General features: G+C 43.1%; 1 protein-coding gene and 1 long non-coding RNA gene across 3 annotated transcripts in view; one reads left to right on the plus strand and one right to left on the minus strand.

Moving 5' to 3' along the window:
• HS6ST1 (heparan sulfate 6-O-sulfotransferase 1) overlaps window positions 1-12,485 on the plus strand; it is a 184,430-nt gene extending 171,945 nt beyond the window's left edge. Inside the window, exon 2 of the mRNA XM_057432996.1 lies at window positions 11,208-12,485. Coding sequence (XP_057288979.1) covers window positions 11,208-11,916 — 709 coding nt within the window. The 3' untranslated portion in view covers window positions 11,917-12,485. The remainder of the gene's footprint in view (window positions 1-11,207) is intronic.
• On the minus strand, window positions 1,069-11,199 carry LOC130611825 (uncharacterized). Of its 2 annotated transcripts, XR_008975328.1 has the most exons (4): window positions 10,695-11,199; window positions 8,253-8,642; window positions 5,812-6,020; window positions 1,069-1,669 (listed from the first exon to the last, which is right to left on the minus strand). It is a non-coding gene; the product is annotated as an uncharacterized LOC130611825 (long non-coding RNA). The 2 variants fall into 2 exon arrangements; XR_008975329.1 differs by lacking the exon at window positions 5,812-6,020.
• Window positions 12,486-25,280: the final 12,795 nt, after the last annotated feature.

Consider the following 25,280-nt stretch of genomic DNA (forward strand, 5'->3'; position numbering starts at 1 on the left):
TTTAATAATTGAACCTGGCTATATCAAGGTTGTCTCTCAGGTTTAAAGACAGGGCATTGTTACAGGAAAATGGGATGTTTTCCTGTGCTGAAGACAGAGTTTTCTTCCTGAGCTAATCCTGGTGTCTGCAGCTGCCTTCTAGATATCACCTCCTAAAAGGCAGGGAATGAACTTCTGCACATCTGTAACAGCTACATTAAGTACCGTGGTTTATTGTAGAATTATGGATGATGATGGCTGGATTACTAAATTGTAAATCAGTCAAAGGCATTCTGATGATATTCTAAACCATGAGAGAGAGACTCATGCAGGAAGAGGCAGTGATTTATTGCACCAACTGGTAACGCATCCATCCCCAATTATTTTTATTTATCATTCCTTTGAAAAGATTTCAACCCTTCATAAAAACAAATTTAAAAGAAAAAGAAATCTGTAACGATGATAAAGTTTTGCTATAATAAAAATTGACACTCCTGCGCTGTGATTTCCAGTGATAGGAAAGCAGAGAATAAGGAACTTAAGATACACAAACTTCACAATAAATTAGTTGAATGATTGCCCTTGTTTAATTGTCTTTTACAAGCAAATGAAGGGAATTTTTTCCTTTTTATTCCTAAATCTGTTCCTTTCAAAGTGTCTCACACTATCTGTAGTTTTAAAACATTGGTACCCAGGATTTGGAATGCTTAGCAAGTCATCCGTCATCCGTTTCCAAGGCATTAGCAGCACAGACAGGATTTATTTCAATCTCTGCAGTTGATTCTTTGATCCGGGACTTGCTTAAGTGCATTCCAGTGCAATTAATTAGAAAAACAGTATAAGACAGTGGCAACTCCGAGTGATCTTAAATGTAGAAGTGGCTGATTAGTAGCTCTGCTTTCTTGGGGATTATCTATTTGTTGCTTGACAGCATCTGCTATTCCTGAGCAAGGGAAAGCCAGTTAATTGAGAAGGGGGAGCTTTGGTACTCTTCGTAAGCCACTAATATGACCATTTGCAAGAAAAGCAGCAGTGTGGGAACCCCTCCCAGCACTGGGTAAATGGAATCAGGACCAGTCATCTATGCCATTAGGTGCATGTAGCTCACATGGATTTGTTTTGCTGGGCAGCAGTTGTTCCCTTTCTCTAGCAGCCCTACCTGGCTCACAGAGATGCTCTTTGGAAGCCAGTCCTTGCAACAGCTTGCATTGTGGTTGCTTCCAAGAATGGGCTGCACTGCTTTTTATGTTTTAGTTCCTTGGGATGTCTTGTTTCCTTATGTACCCTGGCTGATTGGAAGTTACAATGTTTGCTTGTCTGTCCAGGACATGTCAATCTAGTTTCAAAATCCTGTGCTTCTCAATTCAGTTTCCTGAGTCTTCCCACTCTGATCAATACAAGTAGCCATCCATCAGGTTTTGACTGGAACAAGATTGAGCCGCAAGCAACTCGTGGGTGTCTGTGTTGCAGCTGCAGCTGCCTGACACAAATATTGCATCCTTTTGGCTGAGGCAGGCAGTTGCTGAGGAATTCAGTTGTCCTGCATAAGCAATCAATATCTGCTCCTGTGACTACTCTTGCTCCCTTCATCTTCCCGTATGGTTTCTTTATAATTTAATCTTTCTCAAGAAGAAATACTTCCTGTCTGTCATGCTGTTACACTTCTTGAATCTTAGTGCCAGTGGAACTCCTGTGATGCGCAAGAGAAGCTGGCTTACAGATCAAAAGAAAATGCAAATTCCAGCCTAGCTGCTTTGTTTGCAACTGATGCAGATGAATATCTTTCCATATTGCATAGCTACTTCTGCTTTGTCTTTGCACTATTTCAACTTGCTTCTGGTTTTCTTTTTTTCTGTGTGACAGTATCCTAATCGTTCCCAAACTGCGTCCTGAAGTCTGCAGGAATCAGATGCAGATATCCTGCTTTATTAGGTAAAATATGCACTTGTTTTATTCACTGCATCCATCTTGACACCTGGGGAGGCTTGAATCCCTGGCTTTCTCTCTCTTCCCAGGGTAAAGACAGCACAAAGCTGTGCAGATTTCTATGCAGAACCAGTGCATCTCAGTCTCGATGACAAGTAGGAGACATAAATGGCAGCCTCCACTGGCACTTTATTAGGGGACAGCACTTACCCCAGGGAGCTAGAATAAGACCCCAAATGTTTTCCACTTAACCTGTCTAGTGCTAGGGTAAAAACCGCTATCTTCTGCTACCTCTCCAGTGCCACACTGACACAGAGATGAAAAGTCTCATTGCAAATGTCTCTTCAGGGGCTGATTTGTTTCTTGCTTGTTTTTAATGTGTCCAGCCTACAGGGAGAAACTCAAAAACCTAATGGGTACAGTACTCTTAGAGCAAATATTTTACAGTAAATATGGCTGCAGTGTGTGACTAAGATCTGTATTTTGTGTAGTGCTAAAATCAATAAAAATGAAAGTCCCTGCAATAGAGCCCATAAGTGAAGGGAGAGAACATGTTTCTTAGGGAGAATGGCAGTGTTTTCTCATCCTGAACCTCTTACCTTGATGACAGCAAAGGCAATAATAAAAGCTAAAGAATGCAAAGAATAAGCATGGGTTGCAGTCCACATTTCTACTGTCTGTCCTCTGCCAGCACTGATGTAATCCTTCTGGCAGTGAAACTTTCCATTGCAGTCTGTCAGCATTCAGATGTGCTATTGATTAGTTGGTTTACTAAGGTCACTTAGGAATCACAACAAACCTCCTGAAACTTGGGAAAGGTAATAAATCGAAGGTATATGATTTGTAACTCACCGTCATTTTTGGTGCCTTGCTTCAGTAGAAGACAGCAGTCAACACTTCCTAAGCGCTTGATAGGAGGAAGGTTATAATGGCAAAAGAAAGCATTTGTTTATAAACGGTGTAAGTAACATAAGCTTTTAATGGGTCCTAGAGGAGTCCAAGGCTCCAGAGGGCTCTGGAATGCCTTCCTCTCCTCCCCCCATCTGCTCCCCTCACCCTGACCCCACTTTTTTTTCCAAGCCTTTGGCCAATTTTCATCACATCTGTCATTTTGAAAAACGAGCTGAGGTTCATAACATGTCATGTGTCTTTTCATAGATTAACTTGTTTGCAAGAGACACTGCAACAGGAAATTCTTGTGCTTACACAGCAGCTCAGTTTTCTTGAAGAGCAGAGATGTTTTTAAAACCCATAGTCTGTGTCTATTCTGCTAATTGGATATAAAACAGCCATGAGGCATGAGGGTGATAGGACCGTACTTGTTTCCTGGGTGAAAGCCTATTGGTAGTGCTTTGCTAGCAAATCTGAACTGGGGTGGCGTGTGTACTAATGCGTTATGAACACAGCGAGTATCAGTGCTGCACAATACTGAGATCTAAGGTACAAACACACCCTCATTTCATTTATGGAGACAGTGAGCCTGGAAGTGTCCATTTCTGATGGTCTCAGAGGAATTGATAGCAAACCATACCTGTCTTGATGCTGCATTTGATTCCAGACACAAACCTATGTAAAAGGAATATATATGTAATAGTATTCCAACTACTGCTTTGTAGACCTACCTTTCTTTGTAGGTCAACTTTAAATAGAGACGTCTCACACAGCTACCATGTGTGCAGAGGCACATGCAGACACACAGCATTGTCTTTCCTACAGATTCCAAAATCGAGACTCAGTTGCTGCAGGAGCACACAGATTCATGTTTTCCTTGGCTCCACATCTGCAGGTTTCACCGCCACCAGGATGGAGAAGGCCCTTGCAATAGTGTTTGACACTATCTGGTGTTCGTAAAGCTGTGATTCTGAGCCTGTGTGTCTATTGCAAACACCAAAAGGAGAGCTTTTGTTTGAAGTTGTTCTGAGTGGATGGAGGGGTGGTTGTTCCTCTTGTGAAATGCCTGAGATGCTGCTCACTCTTTTGTCTCTTTCTTCACTGTCAGCTTCTCTCATCTTTTATAGTGCCTTTGCAAGAAAGATGTGTTGTGTTTGGTACACACAGGTACAGGCACACAGGAGCTTCACGCTCCCTGCCTGCCACTGCAGTGTGACCGTTCATTGTATGATGAAAGGCTGCATCACCAGGATTGTGAAGCATTCAAAATCCTCCACATTTTAGGAAACACACAGGGGAAGAAAGAGAGGTGTGGCCTTCCAAGCATGCCTACTCAGTTACATTGTTTTTTAACTCCCAAGTTAATATAGTACTGGTATTTTTAAGTGTATATTTAATGAATATAACACATTTTAATTCCTGCTAAAAAATATAAATATGTAACTGAGTCTGCAGCTATTTAAATCCAGAACATGAGACCTAAGTAACCTCAGGTTCATTTACACTCTGAAATCTGCTACAGATCTACTTACACCCTCAGCCAGTATTGTTACAGCTTCTGGAATTACGAGTTGACTCTGTTTTTCCATTTTTCATCTGTTCTTCCCCAAGGGGAAAAGAGAAATAGGATAGGATAGGATAGGATAGGATAGGATAGGATAGGATAGGATAGGATAGGATAGGATAGGATAGGATAGGATAGATCTGTTGGCACAGACCTAAGACCATCCAGTCCAACTACAATTATCCTGTGCACGGGAAGGGCAGCAGGAAAAGCTGCAGCCCTCAAAGCCATATAAATGCCCAGCTCTAGAAGTGCTCTTTTTTCAGGAGCTGCTGGTGCTTACAGAAGGGGTAGATGGACTGAAATACCCAATTTTACCTGCTGAAACCCACCCTCGTGTATTTGGAAATATGTGCTCTGGATTACATCCAGCCAAGAGAGTCTGGAGGAGTTAATATTCCCATTTGGAAGAAGAGCATGTCAATTTGTCAGTAGTATGAGGGTATTCTCTTCTGGCTTCACCTCCTGAAGCAGCGCCAGTGTTGTTTTTCATGGTTAGCTCACAGTGGGCTGTCAGCAGCATGGCCTACAGTGAGATCAGACCCTAGGAGAAGTCCCTGAATGAAGATCTGGAGGGTCAGCAGAGCCTGTGTGATGGTTGTTGCATTTCAAAACATCCTATCTTTTAATACAGCAGAGTCCCAAGAGCAGCGACATCAGGCAAAACAAACCCAACTGTGCAAAACAAACCCAGTTACCAAAGCAAGCACTGACTTGCTGTAAAGACAGCCCCTTCCTTTACCGGAACAGAAAAATGTTGATGGTAGGTGTTTGCACCCACAGGCTGAGTGAGTACTGGAGAACTGCCTTTGCTGTGAAGTTTCTTGGCTTCTGGTGTTTTGTGTTGCAACCTTTATTTAAACATAGGAGACAGAAGAGACTTGGTTTTTTGTTTATTTGTTTGTTTGGGGTTTTCTTTCTTTTTTTCTGTGACTTTTAAAGGGCTGAAGAGTTTATTGTGTGTGAAATGCAGGAAGAGTCTAAATGAACACCAGATGAGAGGAAATAGACTGAGGAAAATTAGGGCTATTTGCTACCAAAGGAAGTAATCATTGTACATATATTAAATTCCAATCTCTAACTGAGAGTGTGTTTTGTTATGCAAAAAATCTGACTGTGGAGTAAGAAGGGACACCTGGAGTCTTCCCACGTCTGGGTTTTAAAAGTGGTGAGCAGGGATTTGGTGTATTGGTGGTAAATAAGGCAAGAGAGGACTTGTACTGAAGCAGGTGGTGGGGATAGCTGGAGAGTGTTCTGCACTCCACCGTAGCAGAAGGTCATTTTGTGGCTCTGTGTAGAAGGGTAGAGCAGTTTCCATACATCTGTTGTTTGTAGGTAACACATAGTATGACTTTATAGTGAGAAGATAAATTCCTTTCAAACTTTCACCTGCCACATTCTCAGCTCATCCATTAGTAGAAACCCCTGACTCACCTTTACTTGTTATTTACCTGTATGCCATTGCTGGGACTGTTCCTTTAGAATACACTGTCCATTTTCAGGGGAGATAACCATTGCCTAATAATCCTCTTAACTGTCTGTAAGGTGAGGGTTTACATGATTGCAGTAGTGGTGCTGACTGCTCTGGTTCTTTCCTTGCTCTAGTTCTTTCCTTGGTCCCTGCAGACTAATGGCAGGGTGGGTGCCTATTTTCATTTCGCTGGTAGGAGGCAAAATTACTAGTTGTTTTAGTGATAAACTATTTACAGTGACTATGAACTGAAAAAGGACCCTCACAAATGATTTGAGGAGTGTGTAATACATGGCCTTGGCTTATAAAGATGCCTTAAATCAGCCACAAATTTGAGGTTGCTACTTCTTTTAAACAAAACAGAGTGTTTCTTGTTCCTGCAAGCTGGCGGACACCCTGTTCTGTTCTGTTCTGTTCAGTTAATTCAGCAAGGACACAGAAAGAGGTTTTTATTATTTTCTTCTTTAGCAGTAGAAAAATTGTAGCCTGGGGGCATGTTGCTTTGACAGATTGGGGTTATATGATTGAAGCTGACCTGTGCAGCTTCCTTCCCTTTCCCCCTCCTGGCAGGCGGAATGAAGCATTTATGATTGGAAGTGGCTATCCTTATTTTGCTCTTTATCTGATGGAAGGCCACCACAGTACCCAAGAAGGACTTCTGATAGATTTTACTTTTCCTGTGAGGGACACTTGAAAGCTCAGTGAAGAGCCCGTAGAAATAGATATTTTGGCTGTGTGGGAGGGAAGCATTTAATCACAGCGAAGAATAGGGGATTGCACAGTCAAATAAGCAGCTCTTGGTAGATTTTAGAGACTATCAGTGGGAAGAAGGGTATACTGAATAGGAATGTAGGAAAGCATAAATGGAAATGAACTGAAGAGAGATAATAGCATCATATTTAGAATCTGTCACTTCATCAGAATGTTGTTGACTGGTTATTAGCGAAAGAGAAGGAATTGTTTTTTTTTAAAAGAAGGAGAGTTTAATTTCCCTTTCATTAGCTGAGGAACCTGCTGACAGGAATTAAGGCAGAATATAACTAAAGTGGGGCTTCAGCCACCCCCTCATGTCTGCAAGAAAGGGTTGTTTTTAACCCAGATCTGCTCTGTGACTGCATGTGCAGCATGGCCCTGAAAAAAACCCAACCCAGACCAAACAAAAAACCCAAACCAGACCCAACTCTGCTGGCAAAACCAAGGCTGCTTTGTGCTGCTGCGGGAGAACGGGAAGGAGAGGTTGGGGTGGGAATCGTGTAGGCAACAGTGCCCCTGACGCCTGTGTCATGAAAATACGCCTCAAGTTAACTATTGTCCTCAATCCAGGCTGAAACAGGGGCTTTGCATAATCACTGAAGGAGACTCCTGCTCCTAAAGATGTTACGTTTTGAATTGCCAAGATAGACAAAGGAGACATTGGCAGCCCTTCACACATGGGAAACAGAGGCAGAAAGAGAGATCCGTCTGGGACACATAGGGTAATTTTGACGCAAGGGGTGCTTCCACTGATGTGTATACTCCAATTGCAGGATTGCCTTTCCTTTCTAATACTGGATTTTTTTCTCCCTGAAACTTCAGTTCTAATGCAGGATTGTTTACCAAACACATGATTTCATTTTGCTCTGTTCAATAAATACAGTAGTGATTCTTTCCTCAGGCAAAACTGTGCAGCTTGCATATAGATCTGAGTTGCAACACTGCTGTTGCAAATGCTCCAGGGATCTTCAGGTAGATTTTCCTTTTGGGAGTGCAGGGACAATAATGCAAGGAAAGGCAGAGGTGGGACTTCGGCTTCTGCTTTTCTTTGTCATCCTGGGGATCACAACCCCATGGATATATAGAAGGGGAGCTTACAAGAGTAGTAATGCTGTTCTGCCAAGCTTCACATGGGAAGAACAGGAAAAGAAGTATCTTACCGACTAGAATGTCCATTTTTCTTCTTCAAGTTTGTTGATGAAGGCCAGTGAGACTTGGCATTGCATGATCAGACTGGGGCTATTTGGGTTTTTTATGAGGCAGGATTGAGTGCAACCATCTGGGCTAGGAGAAGACCACACTTCTGAAATGAGTCTTAAGGAATATTTAACTTAAGTAGCTGTCTGGGGCACCATGCTGAAAGGAAGGGCACTCCCAGCTGCGTGTATTTTATGGGTTTATTTTATCTCTGATGACAAAAGAGAACTCAGTAGCCATGTGGTTCCTCATAAATTGCAAGGCACTGCTGACAAGTGGCACTACCCGTGTTCTCAACCATGCTGGCACAAAGTTCCCCCCACTTTCTGGCTCACGATATTAATAATGTTGCTGCTAATGAGCGATGCTTTAGCAAGATAGCTAACTTTTCTCTGCACTTAAAGGCAATCCCCAAGTTATAGTTCATGAATGCAAACTTCAGTATCTTAAGTACTTTAGGTGAATGCTTACATGGTCATTCATCTAATACCAAAGTGGCTCATCTCTCCAGTTCCCGAGGCCCTGGCCTTCCTGAAGGTGTGCTCTTTACTTTCCTGAGAGCCCAGGGAATCTGCACCTCTGAAAGTAGTATCCTTCCAGAAAGCTAAATAGAGGTTTGGGAGAATAACTTCCAGTATATCAGTGGCACATCTCATCTTAGGCGGTTTAAACTATTCATTTGCACTGCAGTCTCTGTTTATTTGTTTGTTTGCTTGGATTTAATTTAAGCTCCACTGGGGCAGCTTCCTAATGTACCTCCAGGGGCCTGGTTCCACTGCCAGTATTCCAGTTTCCAAAGATGCATCTTATTTCTGTTTTAGGAGGCAAGCTCCACTTCTTCTGCTTTTCTACGTGACAGACCTGGGAAGGGTCACATCAAATTCAGTATATTTTCAAAAAACATTCTATTCAGTATTTCTGTTGTCTATTTTTTTCTGTCCATGAGATGAATCTTAGAGATTGCTCATGGTAAAATATTTACCAGCGTATCGCTTCAACTAAGATAACAGCTCTTGAAGTGCAGGTGTGAAAGAAGAAATACTTGCTCCTAACCTTTTCTCAGTCTATGTCCTGTTCAAGCTGTTTGTGATTCAATGGACCCTACAAGCTTTGTATTCCATATTTACTAATGGATCCCTAAAGTTTAAACAGAGGCAGAGTGAAAGAAGACAAACTGGACTCAGGCTTACAAGAATCAGATTCATGCCAGCTCTGCCACAGACACTCATTTGACTTTATGGCCATCTGGCCATCATTTTATATTGGTAGTTCCCCTGTGTACAAAATACAGTTTCTAATGGTTCTTTTTTTCCTTATCCATACTTGTATAGACTGCAGGTTTAGACAGGAATCGGTTCCTCCTGTGTCTTTGGATACCGCACAAATGAGTCCCTGATCTTAGGTGAAACTTGCAGTTTCTGTAAGCTGTATAATAATAATAATTAGCTTCTACCTGCTACAGGAAAAAAATGCAGCCTTTAGATTACATTGGTGTAAATAAAAAGTCCACTACAGTTCACAAGTGCTGGTAGTGTTTAGCATCAATGTCTGTCACTTGAACATCTGGCATTCATCATTGCTTTCCTTTTCCTTCCACTGTCATATTTTATCCCCATCTGTTAGAGGTTTCTTAGCACTGTCTCTGTAAATCATAGCTGCATCTCAGTCTGGGAAGTTGACTCATTACAGGCTGCAATGTAAATGAAGGAAAAAGAGGTAAATTTAGGGGAAGTGTTTCTCTTATGCACTCTGCCCCCTTCTTTCTCCCCATGTACACAGACAGTACTAGACAGTATTCCTAGACAGTGTGATACCCTTGCTATGAAGAGAAATGGAAAAGCTTCCAAAAATAGGAAATGTCTTTATCAGGCCTAGTTCTGAAGGCAGAAAGAGGAGAAGAGCTGGAGTCCAAGTGGACACCCACTGCCATTGCTGGAAAGATTACAAAATTTACTGCTTTGGAACAACCCATCAGCAAGTTAATAATCATTTGGGAAAGCAAACATTCCTTAAAAGTTAGACTTCCCAGGCAATGTCTTTGATGTATTTACTTAAAAATAAATTACGCTTATTGCAGTAATTGAGTTTTCTGCTAGGGATAATAATATTGAGGGTGCTAAGGAAATACAAGTGTGTTAATATTAGCCAAAGCAGAATTTTTACCTTTTTTAGCTTTCTTTTTCCCTAAAAATATGTGCAGTTCCCTCACAATGGCCATCACACTGAGCTCTCCCAAGCCCTGCTGGTGGCAGCAAGCCATGTAGCAGCATTCCAAAGATGCATTTCCGGTGGGGAAATGATCCACCACCACCTCTATATGAAACATTTCCAGTAGCATATGTGCGCTATCCTGACACAGCCCCAGTGCACAGTGACACACAGCCCTGTGCACTGGGAGCACATGTGGGCTTAATTCCCTGCCGGCTTTAGCAACTAGAGAAGGTATTTCCTTGTTCTAGAAACATTCAAGAGACACCACAGTCCCAAGCTGCTAGAAGTCAAGGGAACAGGCCCATTTCCCTCTACAGAGGGCTGTTGCAGACTTCCATCACGATCAGTCCCAGAACTTTACCCAGGCACAAGGTGGGCTGAAGCTGGAGGGTCTCTCTGTACAAGGCAGCTGTCATGTTTGCAGTTCAAGGGACAGCTTGTATTCTTGGGGACTTCATTATATTTGGAACAGCAAGAATGCCCCATGTCACCATGTGTGTTCCTCCTGATTGTCTTGCTTTTTCCTCCTTTTAGTCTCATGTGTCTTAAGTTTGTTGGAACCCACAGCAGACTAGCAGAGAGTGACCTACGGCTACTATTACTGGTTGTCAACTCATGCCTTCTCTTTGTACAAAGCATATTGCATTCCCGATTTCCCATTATTTTTCACTTATGTTTCTGTGGTGCTATCCTGCTACTTACTGCAGACTCCCACATTTCAACTCGGCAGCCAGATCAATCAAGCACTAGGTGTCCTGGTCAGCATCTGCATGAAGTGAAAATGATAGCCCAGCTTGTAAACCAATTGCTGAGCTGTCGTGAAGAGCAAGCCCTGGCTGATTCAGAGGGCACGTGGCCATGTGAAAGGCCAGGCAGTCCCTGAAGTCACAGCTGCTCTCTGAAGCTGGTAGATTGGTCGAATACTGATGATTTGTTCTGGCATTTGCAGTCTGTGGCTGAAAACAAATGTCCTGGTGAAAGCATTGCTACTTGGCAAGACTAAAATGATGGGCTATGAGAAAGAGAAACACAGGTCTAATGGTGCACAAACTACTTTGCAAAGATACTGCAAGAAGAGGATGACCCAAGAGTACAGTGGAATGGATGCTGTGGTGTTGATTTACTCTTGTCTTTCTGATATCTGCACTGTATCTCAGCTTGCCAAGCATCTTGTTACTAGCAGAGTATTTATTTTCCTTTCTCTTCTTCTTGTAGAAAATTCTACTACATCACACTTCTGAGAGACCCCGTATCCCGTTACCTCAGCGAATGGCGTCACGTCCAACGAGGAGCTACTTGGAAGACCTCCTTGCACATGTGTGATGGCAGGACACCAACTCCTGAGGAGCTGCCGTCATGCTATGAAGGCACGGACTGGTCAGGCTGCACACTGCAGGAGTTCATGGATTGCCCGTATAATCTGGCCAACAACCGCCAAGTGAGGATGTTGGCTGACTTGAGCTTAGTGGGCTGCTACAACATGTCTTTCATCCCAGAGAACAAGCGAGCACAGATCCTGCTGGAAAGCGCAAAAAAAAACCTCAAAGACATGGCCTTCTTCGGCCTGACAGAGTTCCAGAGAAAGACTCAGTACCTGTTTGAGAGAACTTTTAATCTGAAATTCATCCGGCCCTTTATGCAGTACAACAGTACCAGGGCAGGAGGGGTAGAGGTGGATAATGACACCATCCGCAGGATTGAAGAGCTCAATGACTTGGACATGCAGCTCTATGACTATGCAAAGGACCTCTTCCAACAGCGCTACCAGTACAAACGGCAGCTAGAGAGAATGGAGCAGAGGATAAAGAATCGGGAAGAGAGGCTTCTTCACCGGTCCAATGAAGCGCTTCCCAAGGAAGAGACGGAAGAGCAAGGACGCTTGCCCACTGAGGACTACATGAGCCATATTATAGAGAAATGGTAGCCTAAGCAGACTTTTATATTAATGATTCTTCTAGGGTTTCCATATAAAAGATCATGGAAGTAAAATTGCAAAAACCAACAAGAACTATTTTATTTAAAAGCAAGTCTGTAAAACAGAAGGTAGATTGCTTCCTTAAGCAGGGGGTCTTTTTACTGTTTCTTACAAGACCAATGAGATTCTTAAAAAAAATAATAAAGACATAAAAAAAGGGTCAACATGATATTGCAGAGGTAAACCATGCACAAATGGAGTTACCCACTCTTAAGGCCAATCACGAAAGAATGTTTCTTATCCTCACAATTCAAACACCAGTGGCAAAAGCAGGATTTTTAAGATCTGTTTATGCCTTGAGCATAATGACATAAAGATACAGAATTAAAAACCAAGGAAACGGAGGTTTTCTTCTGTGGGTGTTTTTGAAGCTGGGATGGGAACTGCATTGTTTGTAAGTAAATGATAATGGTGACTAAGCTGACGGTGTGCTATCCTGTCGGGCTGTGATCTGAGCACAAGGGCGGTCACTTTGTTTCAGCTGGCAGCCACTGCCAGAATGCAAACCACCATAAAAACCAAAAGAAGAAGAAAAACATCAGAGGACAAGAAACATTAAAGCAAATTGACTGTGGCCTAGGATATGTACTTAGCACAGAGGTTTTGATACACTGCACTGGTATCACATATACATACGCAACTTCATCACAAAGATAATAGGAAATTCATGCACAGAGCTTGCAGATTTGTTTCACAGGTAGGTCCCAAAACAAGTTAAAAGCAACCAAATTCCACATAGGCTCAAATGTGCACTCACATGCCATCCTGTCATCCTACACAACTGCCGCTCATGCTGTCACCAGTATTATGTGTTAACAGCACATGGAAACCCTTTTCTAAATGCAAAGAAAAAAGGAAGAATTTAAATAGCAATACTCCCTCATAAATCTGCACGACAGGTTCCGGGGAAGAGCCTGCAAGTAATTAGTCATTAATGGGAAGATGATGAGGGGGTGATTTTGTTTTGTTTGTTGCTATGTGAAGTGCTGAACTAGAACAAGCATACAGATGTACCTCTATCTGTATTTTTTCAGTTATTTTTACTTGCTTTTATCAAATGATAATGGCCATCAGCCTGCTTCCAGCGAGGTCACCAGGACTGATTTAAGGGAAACAGGATGGGGCTCTCTTCCAGAGCTGTGAAAATTTCTGACTGTGGGTCTGAACTCATTATGAGATGGTGCACACTGTCTTTTGGCACCATGCCTGTTCTGCAGCTCTTACTTTACATGAACAAGCTGTGTTCATAAACTGGAAAGGGGAATCATGGATGTTTTTTTTAGTCTCAGACCACTTTCAAAGCAGAAATCTTTCAATGCTGTTTTTTAGGGACTGATGTGAGTTTAATCCTCCAGTGTGGTGACAGTCTAACCAGGTTCTGCTTACTGCCTTTTGAGTCATAGAACAACGACTTCTCCAATTCCTCTTCCCACTCACCAAATTAAAGTATGGCTTACTTTTTGCTGTTGCAAGCACTTCTTTGTTTGGGTGGAAGCATGGAAATGAAGCACTTTTTGCCTGTTTCATGTCTCACCCCGTTATTACTGAGCCTGTAGGGCCTGAACCAGCTACTGTTTAGGGTAAACGATGACCCAGATGGAATATAATTTGATTTTCAAAGGCCATGCTAACTGCAAATCAAATATGGCATTGAAATCACTGGAGGGGAGGCAGAGAGCTGATGCATTCAATTTTAGCATGTCACTTTTGCAGTGTTCCTTTCCCATCACACATAGCTACTGAAGTTCTGCTTGTTTTGTATTTTATTTCTCTCTCTGCCTCTGTATACTGTTTCCAACAGTTTCGTATCACACTGAGTTTTGCAAAGGAGGGGCTGCTTTAAGCAGAGGAGCTGCCTTGTTTCTTCTGTGTACACCCTGGGGGATACACCTTGCTTCTGGAGATGTTCTTCTCCAAAGTCAAAATGACTAAAAACTTAGAACATGCAAACAGCAATTTGGGCTCAAATACAACCCTGTTACAGCCCTGATCCAAAGTCCACTGAAGGCAGAGAATGCCTTTCCTAGTGAGTTCAAATGGGTTTTGACCAGGTCTGCATCTTGGGGCTGCAAAGTACACAAGCAAATGCTCATCCATATACAAGGACAGTAGGATGTTGTTACCCATGCATTCAACTGGTACCAGTATTTGGTAGTGGTGTTGCTGTCTGTAAGGTTCTGTAAGTGCTTCTGCCACAAAATGGCCCCTGTTCCCAGAGATGTATAGCCTGGCCATAAGCATTTTCTCCTAGCTGAAAAGTGGGAAGCAAAATGAAGCAATTTTCGGTTGTTGGCTTGGGGGCAGAAGGTATTACAACTCCATTTGCTCATCTTTGAATTCCAAGACTGGGAGGAGCTATGTCTGCTAATTCCCAGCACTTTTATGTGTTGCTGTAACTAAAGAAAACATTTATATTTTAAAAAATGCAATTTTACAGGCTGTTTACCCACAAAACCCATACACAAGATATAAAAAGCAACTGCTTTATATGCACAGTTCCCAGCTTTCCCCAGAGGCAATTCACTGTGCGTCCTGTGTTACGGATCCATCATGCACAAGTGGTTCCTGCAGCTAATCCATATTTGAGGTGCACATGAGCACGGAGCTGTGTAGTGTATGCCCAGGCAGGTCCACATACGCTGGCACTGATTCTGAGAGCCATTCTGTACCAAATTCTGCTCTCAAGGGTGACAATAAACAGGACTGTGCATGATTAGGACTGGTAACATTTCTTGGCTTGGTTTTCCGGAGTTGTTTCTATGTTACAGGCTCTGAGTATCCAGCTGGATTCCAACTGATCTGTCTGCAGGGTCCCCTAAATCAGAGGCAGCCTTTGACCTTAGAAGCATGTCAGTAGAAGACCTTGTTCCAACATTCTGTTTGTAATATATTACAGTAGCAAGCAGAAGAAATGAAACTATATTGAAAACTGTCTTGTTAACAGTTTCACTTCAACCCACAAAAGGAGGGGTGACCTCAGTCTAGCAAGCACTGAGGCAGAAACGTCTAGACTCAAAATGTGTGTCCAGCAAATGCCTCAATTCCTCCACCTGTACATTGGGAATAACAAATTTATGCATTTTAAAGAGGTAATCCAAGCCATGAAAAGTATAGGGCACTTTGAAACAGAGTTGGAAATATAGTGAATGACCGAAGAGCCATCCCCTCACCCTGCCTGCTGTGCTGGTCTCTTTACAGCTGTAGGCCATGGGTTCATTTATTGCAAGTGCTGTGTGCCAGAGCATGGGTTGCAGGACGTACCTGGCACTATCTTCTTCCTTTAGTGGGTTTAAGGGAGCTTTTTTAACATAATGTGAACGTAGGGTTTTTGTGATTTATATGTACTACAGTTTGAAGTGGTACAATTAATTTTTAGGACTGATTATTTGATGCTACAAGAACATGAAAAAATGTGTGTGTAGTTTTAAAATGAATGGAGAACAATGGCTTTAAGTCACTCTGGCAGAAGTATTGGCCAGATAGTACATTCTTGTTCAGTATCTGCCCCTTTCTTCCAAAACATTTTTCCTATGACTTTCAGATGCACTCAGACCTTCTTCACTACATAGTATTTCTTGAGGGGCCTGTCAGTGCATCATGATCCAGGTCAGGATAAGTAAGTGTTGGGTACAATGAGGGCAGGAGAGGCAGTTCCCCTGGAATTCACATTTTACCTGGTTGCATGATTGTCCATCCCACAGTGTTTCTGTTATGGAAAGACTTTACAAAGGCTGGAGCTGTGTAAGGTATTTCTGTGCAGAGCCTTGCACATCTGCCAAAAAGGGTGATGCTCAGAGTGAGGAGTTACCAGTAGAAATCAGAAACAGAATTCTTGCTTTGGGAGGGTGGAAAGGCCAAGACATGCCGCAGCGCTAAGATCTTTGTTGCTTTTAGTCACTGGAACAGTGTTAACTTTACTGGGTGTTCTTGCTGAAGGAGACTTTTTAGAGCTCATTTGTCTCATCCCACCTGGCTGTCTTGGAGTTTGCCTCCTCCAAAGTTTTCCACACAGTCAGATGCCACCTCGTACCCTACCCGGGTCACAAAACACAGGATTGGCCAGTTAAGTTGCAAACCCAGGCTGTCATGGGGCTCCAAGTCATCAACAAAAAACCTCTCACAAATGGGTCAGTGAATTTCTGACTTGTCTGAATTTCTCCCTTTATGCCCAATATTGTGGAGCACTTGATGGGTTTGCACCCCAGAGTCCCCTGTTTGCTTACAATAGTGGGATGGCAACAAAAGCAGCATAAGGAAGATCCCAACAAGCTTTTGAATTCTCTCCATGGGCTGTCCTGTAGGAACAGAAAGGGCAGCGCCATTGCTGAGAGTATGAGCAAGACAGAAGGACCACCACAGTGGCAGACAGACACATGGCACTTAGAAGTTTTCACTCTGAGCCCATCAAATCACTTCACAGAGACACCCCAACAAGCTGCAGAAGGTAATGACTAACATTACAGAACAGCCTGATGGGGATTTATATCCTGGGGTTAAAAGCAGCTCTAGCTTCTCACTGGTGTTCAGAGTTACTCAGACCCCCTTAACAGAATTTTCAGAATGTCACAAAAATGGGTAGTGCTACGGGAACTGGCAACACAGACTAATGCTAAATGTTGTATTTCCAGGGGTATAGCTTGGAATGCAACTCACAATATCTGCTGGAATCGAATCACAGGGTTGGCTGTGTTATCTTGTTCTTCTTGTCTTTACTAATATTTAGCAGATCATGTCCCAGTGGCAGAAGCGAGTGCAGGATTTGCTGGCTGATCAGCAGTAGAGCCGAGCCTTGAAAGCACAGGTCAGTTAGCAGCAGTTCAGATACACCACCGAGCAGCGGAGCTCGTGTCTGTGCACACAGTCTGAGCTCCCTGTAGCTGTTTATTTTGCCCCATCTACAGGAGTTCTGCCAAACTGAATGCAGTGCTGATAAGCACGTGAGTATTAAAGCCTGTGTCATCCCAGCTGCAGGTGGTTTTCTCTGTAATTTTTAACCATGCAAGCTGAGGAAAATCAAGATTTGCAAATGAGTCTGTCTCATCCCTCAAAGCCCCCCACTTCCCCCTCCCTCTTCTCCCCCAGGTGTCTATTCTGCAGATTGAGTTGAGAGAGTTGTACTATAATGAATGATTTTATATTCAAATGGTTTACTGAGCACGATTTGTTTTGTACATATTGGAATATGATTTAACTTATTTTTATTGCCCCTTTTCATCTTTTTTTTCATGACAAGACAGAAATCCCCACCCTCTCTCAATGTGAAGTTTGTCTGTGTTTGTGTGTAGTCTGCCAGGCAAACACACAACAGCCACAGGATTTCTTACACTCCCTGCTGGTATCCAATTTTACTTTTCATTGTCATCTGCTTTTGTCTGAGGCTTTGCTTAGATTGTCTCTTCTTTCCTCTCTGCTGCACAGTCTGCACAGGGAAGGGAGAGGGCAATACAGGCAGGACTCTCTTCCTCTCCCTTTTCTTGTGTGCTTTACCTACCCTAGTACCAAGGAACTCAGTTCGTCTCTTCTAGGAGTTGTGTGACTGAGGGTAAACAAATGCAAACGTTCCCCCACATGCCTTCCATCCTCCATGATGTAGATCAAACAGATTCAGCTCCTCTGAAAGTGATTGTGGCTGGAGTCGTTCCATTGGGCTGAATGTGTATGGTTTGCACTTTCTTTTCCCTCCACTTCAGGAACTTAAAAACAACAAGAAATGAAAGACAACTGTTTAACTTGAGCCAAGTAACACTTAAAGCTTTATATATTTATTTATAGCATCTTACACAAAGTGTTAAAAGTTTTTTTTTCCCTTTTCTTCCACAAAAAAAAAAAAAAAAAAAATCATCTGTTTTTGTCTAGATCAAGAATGAATGTTAGCGGATGAAATAAACCCTACAATTGAGCATCTGTCGTGTGTGTTGTCCTTGCATTGGCCTTTCGATGCTGTTCCAGTGTAATATCACTTGTGTCCTGTATTGCAGAGAGATAAAGCTGCCAGTCAAGCTGATGGAGAGTATTTGTTTTCTCCTAGCAAAACCAGCCTCCTAACACAGGCATACATACTCAAGCAGAAACCAGAGTCTGGTTATTACTATTGTTACACTTTAACAATGTGTAACAACGAGTCAACGTTACAAAAAGCCCTTAAACCTTGTCTTTAAAAAAGCAATTCCTTTTAATAGTGTACAGTACTCTTAGCTTTTTTTAATAGTCATTGCAATGAATGGATTTGCAGGCAATAAATGGTGGTTGTTATAGCAATTATTACAATGTTTTCTGTTTCATCTTCAGAAGTACTTTCACCAAACATGACCTGTGAGCATGCTGCTCAATTCCAGGGCTGAGGTAAGCTGTGCAACTCATTGAGACAGTGCGAGTCACTAAGTTAGGGGGTAAGAAGATGATGATATAAGTGCTTTAGTACCCTGAGAACAGCCAGATGATCCTGCGAGCGTGGGCAATACCACCATTACTTCACTCGAGCATCATGACACTTCACACCTTCCACCATCTATGCTGGAGGAGCTGGATGCAGCATATGAACCTTCCCTGCCATGCTGCTCAGGTGTTCTTTCTTTCTCCCACCTCTGAAAGCAATCCCACTGGTGTTACTGGAAACCCACACAAATGAAATACATAATTACACAGCAGGAACACAGCACTGCACCAATCCATGTTGCTGACAAACTCAGTCTCTGGCCCATGCAGGCACCGGTGGACGGTCCAGGTAGGTGTTGGTGTGAGGGAACCACACTAAAGGCACAGGAGCTTCAGCTGTTCACTGCAGGCCGTGCCGTGAGCCTGCTGCCGGCATAGCCCTCACCTTCCGCTCCTCAGGTTTAACGGCGCCGCTGTTAAGCCGCGTGAACGCCCAGCGCCATTCCGGGCTCGCGCCGCCTCACGCCGCGCGCGGACCCTTTCCGAAGCGCCAGGCGGCTTCGCGCGCCCCGCGCCGCCCAGTGCCTCAGCCACAAAATGGCGGCGCTGCCGCGACGGCTTCTTCTCCGTGTCAGTTTCGCCACCTTTCTCCGCGGTACCGCCCCGCTTAGCGGCCGTCTCTGCCTCTCCGGTAAGTGTGAACCCGTCTCTCTGGGCCCCAATGGAAAGCGGGCCGTCGGCACCCCTCGCTCCCGTGATCCGTGTGCGGCGGGCGGGGAGGGCTCCGCGCCCCTCTGGGTGCTGTGGGTGCGGCGGGCCCAGAGTAGAGGAGCTGGAGGTCCCCGCGGCATCCAGGGTGTGCTCTGCAGCCCTCGCTGGGGTTTGTGCGCAGGGCTTCTCAGTGGCCGGCTATGGGTGGTTGTGGCAGCGGTGCTGCCCTCCAAAAAGGGCTTTGAGTAGTGGTTGAGCCGCCTGCTGCAGTCTGTGCAGCACCACTCTTCTAGTAAGTAGAGTAGGCACCAAAGATCCTGGTTACCCTAAGTGGGGGTAGGCTGTGCGTTCCTGTTCCTGAGACCCGGGTGCTTCTGTGTCCAGACCATCGAGCTGGTGTCCTGTGATCTGTCCAGGAGGTGTTAAGGGTGTGGACACAGGCCCTTCTGCTGCATGGAAGCCCTTGTACTGTGGTTTGAAAGCATGATTTTTCTCCTCGTTTACATTCCTTAAAGCGTGAAAGATACTTTTAAGAAGTATGTCACAAGAATTGTGTGCAGGCAAAATGCCTTCATGTGCATACAGTCTTTCTGCACCATTTTTATGATAGCTCTTCCTTTGTATCAAAGCTAGAAGATTCGAGGAAAAGGGGGGAGCTTAGCTTGCAAGCAGATGGAAGGAAGGCTTCTTCTATTGCAAGACCTGATGTAGGAAGGGGAAAGGAGCAGAAAGGATGCTTAAGCAGAGTTTAAAAGAAGTGGGGAAATGGGTTACTGAGGGTAGAGTCTCCAGAGTATTTTGTTCTTAGTTTTGGGATATTTTCCTCCTCATACTGATGAATGTTCAGTTTCCCTATGCTCAAGTCCAGGATGTTCCTGTTATGTTTGGTCGGTTTACACTATCCAGCGCTGCCTCTGGGGGATATGCTGCCTCAGGTTAATTGGAATGTGCCCTCCTTTACATCCTGCTGTTACCCTAATAATAAGCAGCCCCTGGCTGCCCTGCTGCCCCAGGTGACAGCCTGCTCTTCCTGAATGGAAAAGCTGATCCTCCTCACAGCTGTCAGAGGAGGTGCTGCAGAGCTCTTGTCAGAGGGTTGTGTTTTGTTTCTCTGCCTCATGCACTCACACGGACTTACTTTTAACTCTTCAGTAGCGTCTTTCTTGCCACTGTCTACAGGAGGAGGAGCAGAGCAAGGCTGTTTTAACACTGTAATGGCTAAGGGTTTGTGCACTGATTGATCTCTGGGTAGTACAGGTTCCTTTTTCCTTATTGAGGGTTCGCGTGTGGGTCCATATAATGCTGAACAGCCTGTGTCAGAGAGCAGGAGGAGGGATGGAGATTCTTGCATAATATATATCTAGAAATCACTGAATGTTTCTGTGGAGTTTGTAAAAGTGAGCAGACTTTAGGAGAGCCCCATGCACTGCAGCTCGTAACACTTTATGATGTAGTACTTCAGTGGTGCTTACAGTAGTGATGTGAATTTTATATACAGATAAAATTCTAGGCTTTCTGCAGCTGGAAATGTTCATGACTGGTTTGGGCACATCAACTCAGACCCTCTGCTGCAGGGGGAAACTAAGATGTTCATACACAGACTAAAAACACTGTAGGCTTGACAACAAAACTGTTTTACTAGAGTTATTACTTAGATATAACCTTCAAATTAAAAGTGATAGTCAATGAAATATTAATGAACAGTATTTAACAGATCACTGCTAGGTATTGGGTAAAGCAGTCGGAGGTTGCAAGTGAGGAAAGCTTCACTGGCAAGGCTCTGTGTGCTTTAATTCATCTGAGAGGTAAGGGGCTTGGAAAAAGCCATACATGTTCGTATGCTGCAAGCATTATCTACAAGCCTAAAATGAATAAAATTACCAGTCTCTACTAATATTAATCAGACCATCCCATAGCATATTCAGGTGCTTTGGTATGTGATACTGTTTCTTAGGTCTTAGAAATTCTTTGCCTGACACAAAATTACTCATTTCTGTCTTTGATGCTGCTCTCAAAAGGCTTTTTTTTTTACTCTTGAGTGCTTTCATGTCCCTGCCTTACTCTTGCCTGCTCCCTGGTCCTGCTACACAGGACCTGCAACATTTCAAGCAGGGATCTTGTGCCTGTTGCAAGGGGAGCTGCAGAACCGAGATAACGGAACTTTTTAATCGATATCCAGCCAACAGCACAAGGGAATAGTTGAATACCTGTCCTCAGGAGCTGGGAATGGATGAGTGATAGCGTTGCTTTAGAGATGTTTAATGACCTATATGTTATTTATATGGGGCTTTTTTTCTCTCCTTAATATTGTCATTCCATCAAGCTATGGTAATGGAATCCAGATGTTTGTGGAATAAATGAGAACTAGTGATAAATAATAAACATGTAATTAATGTGGCTTTAATATATTCTTGTTCTTACTGGATTCTTTTTAAAAGCTGCTTCTTTTTGTTGACTTAAACCAAATGTTATACTCAGTTGTGCTGTAAATAGTTAAGAAATTCCATAAGGCCTAATCTAGTTAATTCAGGCTGGATACCTGGTACTGAAATGAACATGTGGTAATCAGTCATCAATTTTCTGGCATAGGCAGTGACAACATGTATAAATCATATGGCCTTTGTGAGAGAGTAAATAACTTCCCTGTAGAGCCCTTTCTTTGGGATCATATTATTATTGCCAGACGTTGTTTTCTGAACAAGAGCTTGCAGCCAAATTAGTGAGTGCTCAGATATTTTGCCTACTGCAACAGCCCCCAATAGTACATGTTTCTGCTGATGGTATGTTCCTTTGTTTCCTTAATTTCAAATATTTTGATGCTAAATGAGGATTTAAAGAATTATGCCAATTAATTCCAACTTCTTGAAGGCTGTTAAGTTTTAACCTTTTGTGTTACTGGACGTGTTAAAGCTGTGCTGCTGAGTACTGGGTTCTGAGGTGGTTAATTTGCTCCCAGACAGGAAAACTTGGGTACTGGGGAACAGTGCCACTGGGAGAGATGTATGGCCTTCTGGATTGAGAGATCTGCTCTAAATCTGTTAGTTTCTTTGGTTGTTGTCAAGATGAAGTGGTGAGTAGTTGCAAGGAATTCAGGAGTATGTGGTCATCTGTTTTGAGGGCAGTATAACCTTCTGAAGCAGATAAAATGAGCAGCGTTAGGTCATTTTGGGGGTGGAAGTAGAGGCAGTGGTCCTGTTTGAGAAGTAATCTCGTGATAGGAACCTATCTGGTGTTATCATGGGAACCTTTATCACAACTGTTTAGCATAGTTTCTCATGCATGTATTTTTTTAATACTGTTGTGAAGCACATGATTTTTCTCCTCCATCTGGAAGGCTTGTCAAAGGAAAGTGTAAAATTGGGAGCCAGACTGTTGGCTTAAGACTTGGCCCTGATGGGGCATGGCCTCATCCCTAGTTCTTCATGGTCACCCTTGGAGAGAGGAGTCTATAACCTCTTGGAGACAGCATTCATTCTGAGCAAATAGTCAGGCTTTTTGCTTCCTCTTTGCAATGTCTTAAGTTAGAGATCATTTTCACTGTCCATCTGCCTCTCTGTTCTGGCAAGTACCTCATACCATGCCATGGCATTGCCATGCATCCCACAGGTAGTGAGGCAGTGACAGGCACTAGCATGGCTGTCTGCTCCAACAGAGGAACGAACCCAAGACTAGCTCTGCAAAGATAGCTCACTAAGACAGGGGGAGGGAGGCCTTGATGGGCAAAAAATGTAGGAGGGTCCTGAATGCTGGTCAAACTGAGCAGTTGTGGCAAGGACTGGTTGTGGTACAGTGATGTCCGGCAGCAGAGATGGCTGTTAGCCTGGAAGTTAAGTTTTGCAGATGTTGTTCATGTGATTCCTTAGTAAGTCTGGAGAGGATTCTTCCTTTCCTAGTAATATTTTATTTCTCTGGAATGTTAGGCTTTATTTTGTACTCCGTCAGTTCTCCATTGTTGTAAATTATGTCCCTAAAGTAATAATTCAGTCTATGTGCATGAGACCTATGCATAAAGCTTTTGTTAGGACTTTATTTCACTGTTGGTTTTAAGCAATGGTTAAAGTTAAGAAATGCTTCCAGTTCTTTGAAATCATAAGCTTTGACTTTTTATATGTACATTTAAGGACTTTCACAAGAACAGGAAATCATACATCTGCAGGGACAGTGTTGAGAGGAACAATTATAGCAATAAATAAAGCTTTCTGCTTGCTTGCCAGTGTACTTTGTTTACTGCCTCCTCATCAAGTGATCTGCCATTTGTTAGTATTTGCTTGTTAGGGTCTTTCTCCTCTAAGCCCATTCTTTGTTTTGTGTGTATTTTAGTCATCTTGACAAGGGAAAAGAACTCTACGAAGTAGGAGCACTTCTAATTCACAATGTCTGTGACATCTGTTGCAGGACTAGAATTACAAACCACATCAGCATATTTTACTTTTTTGTTTTCTCTCTGTTTGGGAATCTCACTAGCTGTCTTACATTTTTGCTTGTGGGTTCTTGGTTGTGTTCCCCCCACCCTCCTGTGGCAGCTTTATGAATACAAATTGCTTTGTCTTTCTTCCTCATTCTTTGTGAAGGTAGGTTAGCCTAAGTCTGGGTTAGCCAAAACCCGCAGTAATTGGCAGCAGATAGCTCTGGTTGGATGGGGAGGTGGGATAGGAAGATGGTAGGTGGGACTTGATATGTTCTTTTTAGGAGCCCTTGCCTCCTATCATTCACTTCTTGGGTAGTCCAGAGCTGCCTTTTGTGTTAAAAGTGCTTGCATGGGTTCCTCTCTCTCAAAACCTGCTTTTTCAAGTTGTTGATTATGTTTTCCCCTCAGCCCCTCTTCTCATACTGATGTTATATTTGTTTTTTATTAAGCATAGATGCCTTACAGGAAGAACTAGTAGTTTTGCCTGTAAGGTGTCTGATGCCTTCTGCATTTCCATCAATTTACTTACATACTAAGTTCCTTTGACTGAAATGATGCTGAAACATTTAGAAAGCTGAAGGATGAATATTGGAGAGGTTGCTTGTAATGGAATGAAGACACACAAGCTAGTGGTAACCAAACTATGTCATCCTTTTTTAAAGGTAGGATAGAACCCCAAAATCTCCCATTCTTTTGTGGTGACAGTATAGGACCATGACTGAAACCCAGTGCGACATGCTGGTGCTTCCTCACCCTGGTGTCAGACCACACAGGAAATTCCCTGCATCACAGCTAGCGCAGAAGACCCTGTGGTGGAGCTTTGACTTTAAGCATCTTCTTGAAATGGGACTGTTATGCTGTAGCTTCAATTACTACTGAAATTGTTGCCTTTTTTTCCCTTACGCCATTGAAGCATACATAGATTCTTCTATGCTCTGAACAATATCCAAAAAACAGCTAACACAAAAGTTTTAAGTTTCCATTACATTCCCTTCACTTTGTACAAGGAGAGGGGTGACAGAAAGGCAACGCATTGTTATAAAGGGCCATTTCTTATACATGAATCCTTGACTTTTCTTCTGGGAATTACATGAAGGTAACATAATGCAGGTTTCATTGTGGAATAGTGGAGAAGAGCAGAAGCCAAGAGATGTCCATAGTTGCTGCACACTCTGCAGTGTGGTTTATAAAACAGGTAATATAGAGAAGTGTCTATATGCAGTTGGAAATACAGTTGGAACTGGAAATATGCCAAAGCAGGCTGATACACAGTCTGCTGGCAGAGATGATGCTGTGATAAAATAAATGGAAAGGTCGTCTTGATTAACTGCCCACCTCTTCTCTCCCTTACTCTATCTTGATCTCCCTGCCATCTTGATAACTGCAGGCACATTTAACTTGTCAGCCGTGTCAGGTTGCTTCCATTTAAATGTTGAGTATAAGCCAAACTATTCTTCCTGTTGTATTTCTTAAGGTCCTTTATGTTGTTAAATGGTGGTGTATGGTAATAAAAGAAACACAGGGAAATTTGCTTAAAAAGCTGACCTAGGAGGGGTGGTTTTCTCCTCTAAGAACTCAGTTGTTTCCCCTCTCTGTAGAGCTTCTGGCTTAAAAAACAAGCAAACAGCAATCAAACAACCTGTCTGGTCTAGGTATATAATAGATGCTGCAGGTTTTCCTGCATCTTATTCTAGCATTTGTGTCGTAGTTCATTAAGTATGCCCTTACTGTGCCATAAAGGACAGAACACAATGAGACCCTGCCTCAGGATGCTGTGACTTAAATTAGGAGAAAGGAGAATTGGGTTTGCCTCACCCCT

This window comes from Pezoporus wallicus, unplaced genomic scaffold, assembly GCF_028554395.1.
Source record: "Pezoporus wallicus isolate ANWC-B61680 ecotype Strahan unplaced genomic scaffold, APGP_CSIRO_Pwel_v1 contig_15, whole genome shotgun sequence".
Taxonomy (NCBI): domain Eukaryota; kingdom Metazoa; phylum Chordata; class Aves; order Psittaciformes; family Psittacidae; genus Pezoporus; species Pezoporus wallicus.